This window comes from Sapajus apella, unplaced genomic scaffold (assembly GCF_009761245.1).
Source record: "Sapajus apella isolate SASKATOON/1434 unplaced genomic scaffold, GSC_monkey_1.0 scaffold10, whole genome shotgun sequence".
NCBI lineage: Eukaryota > Metazoa > Chordata > Mammalia > Primates > Cebidae > Sapajus > Sapajus apella.
The window spans coordinates 25,917,467-25,932,030 of record NW_022436950.1 but is presented as its reverse complement, the minus strand read 5'-3'; the positions used below and the strand labels follow the sequence as shown (position 1 = coordinate 25,932,030).

Sequence of the window (14,564 nt, the reverse complement as noted above, 5' to 3'; positions counted from 1 at the left end):
GCATGCGAGAGATATTCAAGTGAGATTTGTGGGAGTCAAGATCTGGAAAGAAGGGAAAACACCTAAATAGATGATACTGCCAGCTGAAGCTGCTTTTCCCCTTAGTGTGTTTAATTCCAAAGCAGCTGTTGAAACGCTGAGTGCCTGAGCAGGAAGCGGAAGCTGACAGGCTGAGATGGTCAGGAAGCAAAACTTAGAAATAAGGCCTGCCAAGAGACAAACTCCCTGGCTTTCAGTTGAGACCCTGAACGGCTAGGAGTTAAGAATCAGCTAGTAATAGCCCAGGCCTCGGAAGGATGGAAGACCCGTTTTGGATAAGGTAGGGGCCTTTAAAATAGTTTGTCTGATACCCCAACTGAATGCCAGAAGCAAAACAGGACATACTGATGATTCAAAGCAATGATAAGGATTGTTGGAGACTTTCTGGTAGAATAGAAGACAGGGGAAGAAAATGCCAGTCCTGCTGAGGGTTGAATGATTATGAGGTTCATACTGGGTTGGAAAAGGAGTGAAAGCAGGAGAGGATTCATTAGCCCAGGAGAATGGGAATGGCTTTTAAACTGTAGGTCATGGTGACCAGATGCAGGAGGTTGTGAACCAAAAGCTAGTTTTTCCAGCTGAACAGTTCAAAAGTTGGTAATGATAAACTTCAGAGCACGGCAAAGTCAGTGGTTTGCTGGAGTGAAAGAGAAGGCGATTAAACAAGAAACTATGTGCTTAGGTAGTTGGAGGAATTATCCAAATTGGATTGTGAAATTGCAAAGGATGCTAGCAGGAGTAAAAATTGAACAGAGTCCAAAGCCTCTTAGAATCAGAAGTATTAAAAATGTTATATAATTAATATTTCTTTAAGGAGATTTTAACGTTACCAGATAAAACATTCAGAAGGAAAAAAGAAAAACCCATGTATCTCTTCGTCTAAGGGTCAAGTTTTTTCTCTCACCCCCTTCAAATTTTTTATTCTTTAATCTTTAAGAAAAAATACATTTTGAGGAAAAGGGATCTTTTAATTACTTTAAAAATCCAGCCAAGTATTGAGAGCAGACAACTTTAAATTTCATAGCTATTATTTTATTGTAAGTAAATTGCTATACTTCACAGTAATTTCTGACCATGGAATAATGGCCTAAGCTCACTGTACAACATCTGTTATACCCTATGTTGACTAAAAATCAATTAGAATTTTTAATTATTTTTGCAACATCTGCATAACAATCTAATTCAAAGCCAACATAAATAGTCCTTTTGGTGATGGTATATAATGACACATTCGTAACTTAAGAAAACTGCCCTTTCCCGTAGTATAAGATTTGAAAATATTCAGCTTGCCTTTCCTGATTTAGTTACCAGATTTTATTTATGTAGTTAATAGTACACACTGTTATATTCTAATAGATTGTGAAATCATATATAAGAATCACTTTTTAAATTTTCTGAACACATCTTTTGACTCTAGCACTTAATTTTCTTTTTCTTTTTTTTTTTTATTTATTTTATTTTATTTATTTATTTATTTTTTTGGGATGGAGTTTCACTCATGTTACCCAGGTTGGAGTGCAATTCTGTGATCTCGGCTTACCGCAACCTCCGCCTCCTGGGTTCAGGCAATTCTCCTGCCTCAGCCTCCTGAGTAGCTGGGACTACAGGCACGCACCACCATGCCCAGCTAATTTTTAGTAGAGACGGGGTTTCACCATGTTGACCAGGATGGTCTTGATCTCTTGACCTCGTGATCCACCCGCCTCGGCCTACCAAAGTGCTGGGATTACAGGCTTGAGCCACCGCGCCCGGCCAGCACTTAATTTTCTTAACAAACTATTTTTCATAGTTGGCCAACAGTTTTAAATAATCCTTATATAATTAATTGCTGATAATGTAATTTTCATCCTTCTGGCTAATCCTGAGCCACTGCAAGTGCTGTTTAAATCTTCTGATTAGGAGAGTCAGATGCAAACAGAAATACAGAGTGACCAGAAACTCCAGAGACAAAGTTGGATGCTCATTTCTAATCAACAGATTCTAATCAACTCACATTTCAGTATTTAATCCTTAATTAATTCTGATTACCTGGAACAATCATTTTTATTTCCCTGTGGTAATTTTTGACATCTGTTATTCAACAGGATGCTATTATTTAAAATGAAAACAAAAATAAAACTTTCACCAAAATTGCATTAATCTCTAGATGATTGGTACATGTGATTGATCTCTATTGTTTGCATTCTAAATATTATTGCATTTTGGTAAACAGTAGCTATTTTTCAGCACTAAAAGCTCAGCCATTAATTTTCTGCCTGTATAGAATTCTCTTGAAATATTGCACTATCTGTTTCTTACTGCTCTAATTGCTGTAGGAATTTCCTTTTAATACATATTTTGTACATATTTTTATATATTTCTTAAATTTTTCCAAGTAACTGGTAAGTTTATGATTTCTTCTATTTTCAGAGTTTGGAATTATCTTAATTTTGTCATAAATTTCTGTGAACATTTGTTTTGCTTGTATAAAAAGGATTTGATAATTTTCTAAGCACTCCCAGAGGCTTTGAATAAGTAATTTGGGTAATAACATGATGATATTTATGAAATACATAAAACTCAAAAGTTTAGGGTAATCTAAAGCAGTGTGAATCAAACTTTAATGTTCATACATGTCCCCTGGGGATCTTGTTAAAAATCAGATTCAGATTTTGTAGGAAGGAGGTTAGGTCTGTGATTATATTAATACATTTCTAATAAGTTGTCTGGTGATGCCTAAGCTGCTAGTACTGGGATCCTAATTTGAGAAACAAATAAATAATTTTATGTTCTGACATGTTTATCAAGTAAAACTGAATTTCAGCAAGTTTATTAATTTTCTCTGCTTGTAGGTTATATGCTATCACTCTTTCCTTTCACCATAGTACTTTGTAGAAAAACTATCTAATCTTATTTATCTAATTTTTTGTCAGCCCTGCTGCTACCATTTACAATCAAATTTTTGCCTGGATTACTTTCCATGACTGTTTTCTTGATGTTCCATATGAACTTATTCATCTCCAAATTCATCACAAATAACTGGTGGCTATTTGTGGTCACTGGTTATAGGAAATTAAGGAGTAAAGGACAAAGCCAAGCTTTCAAGGAGACAAGGAGCACTCTACATCAGAGTAACCTTGATAAGAAAATCTGTGGTGCTAGAGTTATTGGCATTTAAGGAGCTAAACATGGTATTGGGCAGGAAGGAAAATCCCATGTGCCAAGAAGGATATTCTGAAATGAGCACCTTCTGTTACACATGAATATGTTCTCATGCTGCTAGATAATGTTAAACTGTACTAATTAAGTTCATGTTAATCCCTCACCCTTACGGTAGTTGTAACTCTTACAATCACCAGACATATATGTATATATGTGAGCTATACCTGGTCATCTTTATTTTTCTCTTGGTCAGTTGTGAAGTAGGCAAAGATGCAGTGTGCAACATGGGACAGTATCTATTTAACAGCTCTATAAACACACATCTGTGTGTGTGTGTGTGTGTGTGTGTGTATAAATTGTGTATATGTTATACACACATAACCATAATAATGTTTCTGCAGTTTGCCTTCCCATTTGATCACTGAGGTCAATGTATGGTCAATTTCTATCCATACCCTGTATTCTTTATTTTCCCTTTCATCTATTTCTTATTTGTTCTGAAATCTTTTTGCATTGCACCTAACTGGTGCAAAGTTTTTTCTTGCTTTTCCCACAAACTAAAACTCGCTGAAACATTATTCATCAACACAATGCTACTAGTATCACTAAAGTCTTTAGTTATGTAAATGCTTATCTGTAAAGTTAGTGAGGAGATGAGACTAGCTGAATATCTGATAAGAGTATTTACTCCTCAGGAAACTGAGTACCAATACTTATATTCAGAGTTGATTGTATTAGTTATATAACAAGATATTACTTGTGAATTTTTATTTTCTTAAAACAGCTCACAGCAATACTTTATACTTTTACAGGATTTTGTTTTGTTTTGGCATAATTATGTTACCTTGAAATAACCTTAAAAGCAATTAAATGATAGTCTAGTATTTTTAAAATTAAAGGTTATTTATTGATTTAATTTATATTTTTCTTGACTTTTTTATTTATTTGAGATATGTTGTTTTCTTCCCATATTAATTAATTAAATGTCAAGCCTTATATTGGTAATCATCAATTATAGTTTCAAAAGGAGGTTTGTTTAAAATGGTTTTGTGTATCCCTTTTCTGCAGTGACTTCCACTGTAAGTTCAGGTTGTTTAATAAAGACATTGACATATTATTGATCTATGAAATGTCATGCCAATTTCTAATTGCTTGATTTCAGTATAATTCCATGTTATATTTTTATTCATTCAGTTGTTCATTGAATGAGTTGTTCAGCAATTCATATCAACATTATCATTTATGTCTATTAGTCAATACACTGCAATGCATACAGCTCAATTGTAGGACTATTATCATAGAAATGTACTCATTTTACCAGTCTCTGTTTTTTTGTGTGTCTCACAAATCATTCTTGTATTGTAAAATGAAATTTCTGATAATAGGTATATGCCACAGATCTGTAAGTTTATTTAATTGATTCCTATGTTTTTCATACTACATTTTAAGTTTCTTTGCTTTTTGTTTGGAAATCCATTTCCTCAAAGTTTAAAAAAAAACACATGATTGTCTTGAATGGTGTTGCCTAGGTTATTTTCCAGGTTTTCGTAGTTTTGGGTTTTACCTTTAAGACGTTAATACATCATGAGTTAATTTTTGTATATGGTATAAGGAAGGGGTCCTGTTTCAGTCTTCTACATATGGCTGTCCAGTCATTCCAGTATTATTTATTGAAAGGGAGTCCTTTCCCTGTTGCTTGTTTCTGTCAGATTTGTCAAAAATCAGATAGTTGTAGGTGCGTGGTCTTATTTCTGGGTTCTCTATTCTGTTCAATTGGTCTATGGGTCTGCTTTGGTACCAGTACTATGCTGTTTTGGTTATGGTAACCCTGTAATGTGGTTTGAAGTCAGGTAGTGTGATGCCTCCAGCTTTGTTCTTTTTGCTTAGGATTCAGTCATTGTGGAAGATAGTGTGGCAATTCCTTAAAGACCTAAGGATTTGACCGAGCAATCCCATTACTGAACATATACCCGAAGGAATATAAATCATTCTGTTATAAAGTTACATGCACACATATGTACATTGCGGCACTATTCACAACAAAGACATGGAATCAACCCAAATTTCCATCAATGATAGACTGGTTAAAGAACATGTGGTACATATACAGCATGAAATACTATGCAGCCATAAAAAAGAATGAGATCATGTCCTTTGCAGGAACATGGTTGGAGCTGGAGGCCATCATCCTTAGCAAACTAACACATGAACAGAAAACCAAATACTGCATGTTATCACTTAGAAGTGGGAGCTAAATGATAAGAACACATAGCGACAGAAGGAAACAACACACACTGGGGCCTTTTGGAGGGTGGAGGGTGGGTGGAAGTAGAGGATCAGGAAAAAAAACTAATGGGTACTAGGCTTAATACATGGGTAGCAAAATCATCTGTACAACAAACCCCATTACACAAGTTTTCATAGGTTAACTAGGTAAACTTGTGTAGTAGGGGTTTGTTGTATAGATTATTTTACCACGTGTGTGTTAATTGTCATGATTATTTTGGGGCACTTGTACCCTTGAACTTAAAAACAACCCACAAGATTTCATTTTTCTCTTTCTCTTTCTTTTATAAATACGTAATTAGTTCAATCAATAAAGGGTACATTTTAATAGAGGAATCAACATCATGTACTCTTTATGAAAAAAAAACAAAAACAAAAACAGAATTAAATTTAAAAGGAAAATGTTCTATAGTAACATAAGCCTAGATAACCAGAAGTGCATCCTTGGCCTAAATAGCTCTGCCTGACTTGAACATCATTATCTACTTCCTGTTTCATCTTACCCTTGAGTTCAAATTGGACCTTGTTTGGCAGATGCTTATTTCTCACACCACAACTTACGTTCCCTTTTGGGATCTGTGCAATTTGTACTTGACAGCTGCTCTTGCTCAGGTAAGGCTTTATGATGTTTTTCCATCCCCATTTCCTAATGCCCTTCACTCCCTTTCCTGATGAGACCATCAACTGTTTATTTCTGCTCAAATACATTACCTATTCCAAAGTCTGCTTTGGAACTTCTAAAAAATAGTGGTGGACCAGGAGGATCCAATCCTGACACGTAAGAGAATTCTGGTAGTTGTAATAATCGTATTTTTCTCTTTATATTATTCTGATGTTAGTCATGAAAATATTTACCAAGCATACTTTAATTACTTTTATTTTATTCAAGGTACTTTGATTCCAAGAAACAGTAACTCATTCAAAGTTGCTCAATTATTTGAGAATGCAACATGTTGCAGAAATGAAGTCCAACTGGGTATTCTGGAGACACATGCTGAGGCTGCTGATATACTGAAAACCATTAGAAAAAGAAATTATGACTCTTGCCCTCTTGCTCTGTTCCTGGGGTTACTATCTCTCTGCTTCATCCTGCCTTTTATGTTTGCTCCATCCAGCCTCCTCTTAGGAGGGAATTCCTCTGCTTGCAATAACTAAAACTTATGGAGCTTGATTATTATAATGTAACTCTGTATGGTCAAATATCCACCTCTGCTCCAATAAGTTGTGGCAGAGAAATGAAGAGTATTTGTTTTAAAACATTCAAAAAAAAAAAAAAAACACTTAGTGAAAAAAGAGGCTGATTGCAGAGAAGTGCCCCAAATATGACCACTGTAATCTGCCATTTTCATCTATACATATCTTCATAATGTCATAGTAATTCACAAATCATGTTTTCTTTATTGAAAAGAGCATAGGATCTCAAAGATAGAATTTCAATAATGATTATGTGTTTCAGACATGATAGCAGTTGCCAGTGCAAGGCAAGTAACAAGAAACTGTTTAAAGTGTGGGCAAACTGCTTTATAAATTAATGTCACGTGACAACAGCTAAGGTGCTAAGGTGGCTATCCTTTGAAATTACATTGGCCATATAACAAGTAAACTTTGTATTAAGATCATTTTAAATATTTTCTTACATTTTCCACTTTATTATAAATATTAAAAATTCTTAAATGATGCAAGCATCTCATTAACAATATAGTAGATCCCCATTTTATGAACTACAAATAAATTCTAGGACTTAAGACACAGTTTTTTATTTTGTTGTTGTTGTTGTTGAAAATGCTACTTGGATGAAATCAGAATGACTCAGGGCATCGCTTCTAGACCTTTTGGCTAAAATCGAGTGTAAAATGACTCAGGGATAAAGAGTTAAGGTTGCAAGAGTTTCCCTTCATTAATATGGGGACAGACGAAAAAGGCATCTATTTTTTTTCTGCTGATATTATTGTAAAGATTTTAATTTTTTATAAAATATTAAGGTAACAAATATCGGCTTTGTTTTTTTCTTGTAATATCTGTATCTGTATCTATCTATCTATCTATCTATCTGTCTGTCTATCTATATTTACATGGATGACCAGAGTTTTATGCCATTCCTTTAGTAAGAACTATTAATATAGCTCAGGAAAATTTATAACAGTTTCTTAGGTAATTTCTTGTGTATTTTATTATAAAAGCCCATTTAAGTGTTTCTCAGCATAAGGCAATTTTAAGAACCTGCATTGTGTTAAGATAACAGAGTAGCTGAATCAGTGTTCTGTTGTGTAAATTTTAGAGTATTTTTATCTTAAAGTTATTTATAATATATATATTGAATTAGCTATTTAACATTGCACTTTCTTCTACAATATCTCTCTAGATCCTTTTCACTTGAGCACACTTTCAGTTTGTTTATTGTATACATTCATCTCTTTATAGCTTTTGTAATATAATAATGTGACCAGATTGCAGAGGATGGGCTCAGGTCGCTCCCAGATAGGATGTGTTCTTCCAGGCCCTTGGTACCTCACTCACCCAATAATGGGGGAGAAGACCCCGCCAGGTGCAGTGAGCTCCTTTAAGTTAATATTGGACCCCAAAGAGTTTTGTAGAAAGTGATTTATTTATGCAGAGAGAGAGAAAAAGCAGAAAAAGATAGAGCAAGCTCTCATGCTGTGGTGAGAGGGGATCCAGAAATGGAGTCTGCACAGATGTGGGAGAAGGGGACTTTTAACCTGGGAGATAATCCCATCCCATTCCAGTTTTCTGTCCTATGAAAGGAGCTCCTTTACACTTCCACTGGAGTGATTGATCTTTGATTTCTGACATCTGATTTGTTATTTGGCCCACAGTCTCGGGGGCTTTTCTAAACAAAAGGAGCTCACCTGGGCAGTCTATCTTCCTGAGCACTTGAGAAAGTTAAAGGCTCTAAGCTCCCAGAATGAGACATGATAGAAAGTGGGTTGGGCATGTTGCTGGGAAGTTCTTGCTTTTGAAACAACGCTCCCTTGTGGACTTGAGAAGAGAATATATTCCCTCAATAAGGGATTCTTTGGTTTTAAGAGAAATTCTGGATTTGAGCAGGGCTGATGCAGAAAATGGGGTCTGATTTCAAAGAGTAATGGCAGCTATATTATTGCTCTCTCTGCAGAAAGCCAGTTGCTCAGATAGGGTATGTATTTTCAGGTCTCAGCAGCTTGGTAGCAAGACATTTTCTTTCCTGTCTTACAACAGCAGTTACTTCTAATGTATTTTTTGAGATGGAGTCTTGCTCTGTCACCCAGGCTAGAGTGCAGTGATGCAGTCTCAGCTCACTGCAACCTCAACCTTCTGGATTCAAGCGATTCTCCTGCCTCAGCCTCCTGAGTGACTGGGACTACAGGTGCCCAACACCCTGCCCAGCTAATTTTTGGTATTTTTAATATAGATGAGGTTTCACCATGTTGGTCAGGCTGCTCTCGAACTTCTGACTTTATGATCTACCTGCTTCAGCCTCCTAAAGTGCTAGGATTACAGGCGTGAGCCACCGTGCCTGACCTGGTCTTAGTAAAACTCTTTTAAAAAGAAAATTTACTTAACAATTGACAATTCTCCTTAATTTTCATTTGATCTAAAATAAGTGCACTCTCCTTGATATTTTATGCTGGCAAAGCAAAATAGGTTACAGATCAGATTCATTAAAAATGATATCTTCATATAGATATCTAAATAAAAAAAGTAATTCTCATTGTGTTTCATTTATAAATGCTTTATCTTTAATGTTCTTTTCTTATAATCAGTTTTGATGTGCCTTTACAATGATTTGACTTAAACATCTATAATTGTATGTGCAACTTTTCAGTAACATGTTTATTTTGTTATCCAAAGCAATAAATATTAGAGATGAGGTAATCCCTCCTAATTCTCCCGTGGTATTCCTCAACAGCAATTTTGTATCATGATCAAGATGACATTGTGATCACCTATGACATCAAAACAAAAAGCACAGTTGTCCTAGTGATGGTGATTATACGTAAATATCAGGATATTAATATTGTTTATTTAAATACTGATGGAATTCAAAACATACTATTACCTAAAATATGGTACCTCACCATTTGAGAAAACAGTAGAAGTAGAAAGGTCACTCTCACCTTTCCCTCACCCCTTTCTCCCTGAAGCAAGCTTTAAAATCTAGTTGACCTTTCCCTGAAGCAGGTCTTAAGCTCCTTATTACAGAGATGCTTACCCTGTACCCAGAGAGGAATATCCTTATCCCTGAAGATGCAGGAGACAAAGAAGAAACTACACAAACAGGTCTATGGCATTCCCCCATTAGTTTATTACCATTAGATCATGCCTCCTTTGTCCATCATACTTCTCCACAATTATCCACTTATTTGTCAAACTAAGAATAATATATAGATTACCTTATTTCTTTGGATCTTCATTTCTAAAGCCTTCTGTGTCATGTAAAACTTAAATTTGTGTGCTTTTATCTTGATAATTTGTCTTTTGTTGTAGGTGCCTCAGCCATGAATCTAGCTATGGGCAAAGAAAAGATAACACTTTTTCTCCCCATTAAATATTGTATTATGTGATTCTATGGGAAAGTATATCTAAGATTTGATTACAGTTGGTATTGGTAGATTATTTCCCAAAAGATTGTTGTGATTCACAACCCCAACAACAATGGATAGAATGCTATCTTTTTTTTTTTTTTTTGTAGACAGAATCTTGCTGTTGCCCAGACTGGAGTGCAGTGGTGTGATCTCAGCCCACTACAACCTCTGCCTCCCGGGTTCAAGCAATTCTCCTACCTCAGCCTCCTGAGTAGCTGGGAGTACAGGTGCCCATCACCACGCCCAGCTAATTTTTGTATTTTTAATAGAAACAGGTTTCACCATATTGGCCAGGCTGGTCTCAAACTCCTGGCCTGGTGATCTGCCCACCTCGGCCTCCCAAAGTGCTGGGATTACAGGCGTGAGCCACCACACCTGGCTGAGTGTTATCTTTTTAATCCTTGCCTGAGTGCATGTTATTCTTTACAAATTTTCTCTACTCAGAAGAATTAAAAAGTCATCTCATTGTTGCCTTAACTTGTTTTTCTCTTACTAATAGTAAGATAGATTATCGTTAGACAAGTATATGGATGATGTATAATTTCTCTTCTGTGAAAATCTTATTCATATTCCTACTTACAATTTTTTAAATTAGTCATTTTAATACAAATTTATAGGCACTGCTTGTCAGACATTACTTTACATGCCAGAAGTTTTGCAGATATATCTCCCAGCCTATCATTGTTTTGAGTTTTTTTTACTATTTAGAAATCAGACTTTTGTAATTAAGTAAGTCTGTACTTCCTTCATGGATTTCTTCCTATTTTGCTAATAAGATCCCTTCTAATTCAAGTTTACTTTTTAAAGGTTTTTTTACATTGAAATGTAAATATTACCCAGTCTTACAAGTTAAAACCCAGAGACACAGAGAGTTTAATTATTTGTTGAGCAACTCTATAGCTCTTTATAGTTACTAATAACCATGATATAATTAGGCCTATTAATAGTATCTGGCATCTCTTCTACTGAACATCTGCTATTAGTACTGGCAACCTTTTATACTCTAGTTATTCATTTTTTTGAGATAAAGTTTCACTCTTGGCCCCACCCGGAGTGCAGTGGCTCATTGCAGCCACAAACTCCTGGGCTCAAGTAATTCTCCACCTTAGCCTCTCAAGGAGCTGGAACCACAGGTATGCACCACCATACCTACCTAATTTTTAAATTTTTTTTGTAGAGACAGGGTCTGGCTATGTTGCTTAGGCTGGTCTTGAACTCCTGGGCTCACGCAGTTCTCCCATCTCAGCCTGCTAAAATGCTAGGATTACAGGTATGGCCACCGCACCCAGCTCTCTATTTAAAGGCCCTAAATGTTCTTTAGAAAACTACCCCTGATAGCCATGAATTATTGCTCTCACTCTCAGGTCCAAGCTGATTTTGATTTGATTAAGCTAGTCTTCACATCTCATTCCCAGTGCAGTTAGAGCCAGTAGCTCTAACGAAAGGCTCTAGGGAAATTGGGATGAGGGTGACTAAAAAGGAGCCTTTCGTTATTTCTCTTGATTTGGTGATGCTATGCTCTGTTACTTAGAATGATTGCCACTGTATGTCTATGATGACAGAAGCCAGCTGAAGATGGAATACCCAGAAGAAGCATGGCCCAGACAGAGATGCTGTGATTGATAAGATGAATCAAGGGTGTTTGATTCACATCAACTTGATGCCTTGATTCAAAGGCAACTTGCCCTTTCATTTAAAAGAGCCACAAGAATCCGTTTTATTTTATTTCATTTTTTATTTTTTATTTTATTTATTTATTTGAGATAGAGTCTTGCTCTGTCACCAGGCGCCAGGCTGGAGTGCAGTGGCTTGATCTCGGCTCTCTGCAACCTCCACCTCCCAGGTTCAAGCAATTCTCCTGCTTCAGCCTCCTGAGTAGCTGGGACTACAGACGCGCACCACTACGCCCTGCTAATTTTTATATTTTAGTAAAGAAGGAGTTTCACCATGTTGGCCAGGACGGTCTTGATCTCTTGACCTCACGATCCGCCCGCCTTGGCCTCCCAAAGTGCTGGGATTACAGGCGTGAGCCACCGCGCCCAGCCCTTTATTTTATTTTTTTGAGATGGAGTCTCACTCTGTCACCAGGCTGGAGTGCAGTGGTACAATCTTGGCTCACTGCATCCTCCATCTCCGAGGTTGAAGCAATTCTCCAGCCTCAGCCTCCTGGGTAACTGGGAATACAGGTGTGTGCCACCATGCCTGGCTAATCTTTTTTGTAATTTTAGTAGAGACAGTGTTTTGCCATGTTGACCAGGATAGTCTTAATATCCTAAACTCGTGATCCACCTGCCTCAGCCTCCCAAAGTGCTGGGATTACAGGCATGAGCCACTGTGCCCAGCCAAGATTCCTTTTTTTATAGTAAGCCATTTTCAGTTGGTTCCTCTTTTCTTCTCCCAGTACAACATAGAGTGTCATCAGAGACATTGGCTAATTATGAAATGTGAACTATGGAATGGAGGAAGGATCTCATCCTTAAATGTCCTAATGTAACCTTGTCAGCTTAATCTAAATTATGTCATTATATTTAATATAATATATAAACACTTACCTTTTACTCTTGGAGAGTAAAAGGGGAGAATAGGTACTTTAAGGGAAAGAATATGAATGATAAAGAATCTACATGTGGTATCTTTGATACTATCCAAAACTTTCTCTAAGTCTTGTAACTTTATGGTTTAAATAATATGACTTTATTCTCCTTATACTGTAACCTTACTAAATTATTTTTTAACATCATCATGGATCTTACTTTTATACATAACCTTTTAGTTTTTAACAGCCAAGTGTGATAAGGAAAAAAAGTTACTTTTAACAATTGATCTCAGATACATTCTTACACAAAAGCATTCTGTAATTGGAGGATAGATGAGTAGATAGCTTTAGCCATGAAACGTGAGACTTTGAGGTCATGGACTGAAAGAGAGAGTTGAGCTCGGTGGCATCAGAAGTTATAGTGATTAGAGTTTGGGGCAAGAACGAAGATAGAAATGGAAAACAGGTGACTGTAAAAACAGGATTTTTTGCTCTTCAGCTAGTTATTTTTTGTGCCAGAGAAATATTTTTAGAAAGGGCACTGTGTGCATAGGATGGCATGTTGTTCAATGTATTGAAGCAAATTTAGCTGCAGTAGGTCACAGGTGATACCTGATAATGCTTGAAAATTACTTTTTTCAGTGGAAGAGAAGGAACTCTCTTTGGTTCAATCTGCTCACATTCTGGTAGGAGAGAACACTATTCTGCAAATAGAGTGTGCATTTTAATTTGGAAGTTCTGTTTTATAGGCACCAGTGACTAATTATATAATCAACAGAACCTCATTTTTTGAAGCAGTACCATGTGTGTTATTTCACTAAATTTTTTAGAAGGTGATAATACAACTATAACAGAAATGTAAAAGTGAAAGAAGCACACTAAGATTTATTGAATGTTATGTCATTTTTTATTTAATGGCTAGTTAATAGCTATAGTCATTTTAGCAAATTGGGCCATTGTTTCTATATATTTTTTATTTTGCTTCAAGTATGACTCCTGTATATGCCACACAGAGTATCTTAGAAAAATATATATAGTATTTTGATATATAAATTAAATTGCTCTATTTCAGATATTTTTTGCCAATAATGTATTTTCCATGGAAAAAACAGGCTCCTTTACAAATGGAATGAAATACATATCAACTTGCCAGTGCATGAACAGTCTATACCTAGTTTGGAAAATTATAAGTAACACTGGATCCAAAACAAAGGTATATGAAATAATATTTAATATTTTATCAAATTTTTGACATTGTTTGCAAATTTTTCTGTAAGTAGTCATTGTAACTGTTCTTGGAGAACTGTGGTACAGCGTTTTTCCAAATTTTGTAAACTAGCTTGACCTTCTTTAGAAATGAGAGAAGGCAGAAAATGATGTTGCGTTTTTCCTCTCACATGTGTCTATATGCTTTATACATTGCTAAATCTTTATGGAAGACTAAAACATAAAAGAGATTGTGTTAGAGGCAAATAACATAGTAGATATTGACATTTGGGGGCTCTATGTAACCAAGTTAGAAAAACACCATTTTGTCTGAGGTTTCAGTAACTAATTGTTTAAACATCTTCTCCACTGCCTTTTGTAAATTAAAAAAAATAGTTTTTTTATGAATTTTTTTCTCCCAAATTTGACCTTCATTATCATATCTTGGCTACTTTTTAAAATAATATAGTTAGTCAATGAAAGAAAATTTGTTGGAAAATCTGGATTTCTACAATTTCTTTTAAAACAATTTGGGGCCAGGCGCCGTGGCTCATGCCTGTAATCCCAGCACTTTGGGAGGCTGAGGTGGTGCATCACCTGAGGTCAGGAGTTTGAGACCAGCCTGACCAACATGGAGAAATCCTGTCTCTACTAAAAATACCAAATTACCTGAACATGGTGGCACATGTCTGTAATCCCAGCTACTCAGGAGGCTGTGGCAGGAGAATCCCTTGAACCTAGGAGGCAGAGGTTGCTGTGAGCCGAGATCACAC

The 14,564-nt window shown here is 35.9% G+C and overlaps 1 protein-coding gene across 1 annotated transcript in view; it reads left to right on the top strand.

Moving 5' to 3' along the window:
- Positions 1-95: 95 nt before the first annotated feature.
- Positions 96-14,564, top strand: part of SPAG16 (sperm associated antigen 16) — an 818,550-nt gene continuing 804,081 nt past the window's right edge. The window contains exon 1 of the mRNA XM_032277663.1: positions 96-319. Within this exon, the coding sequence (XP_032133554.1) occupies positions 297-319 (23 nt within the window). The 5' untranslated portion in view covers positions 96-296. The remainder of the gene's footprint in view (positions 320-14,564) is intronic.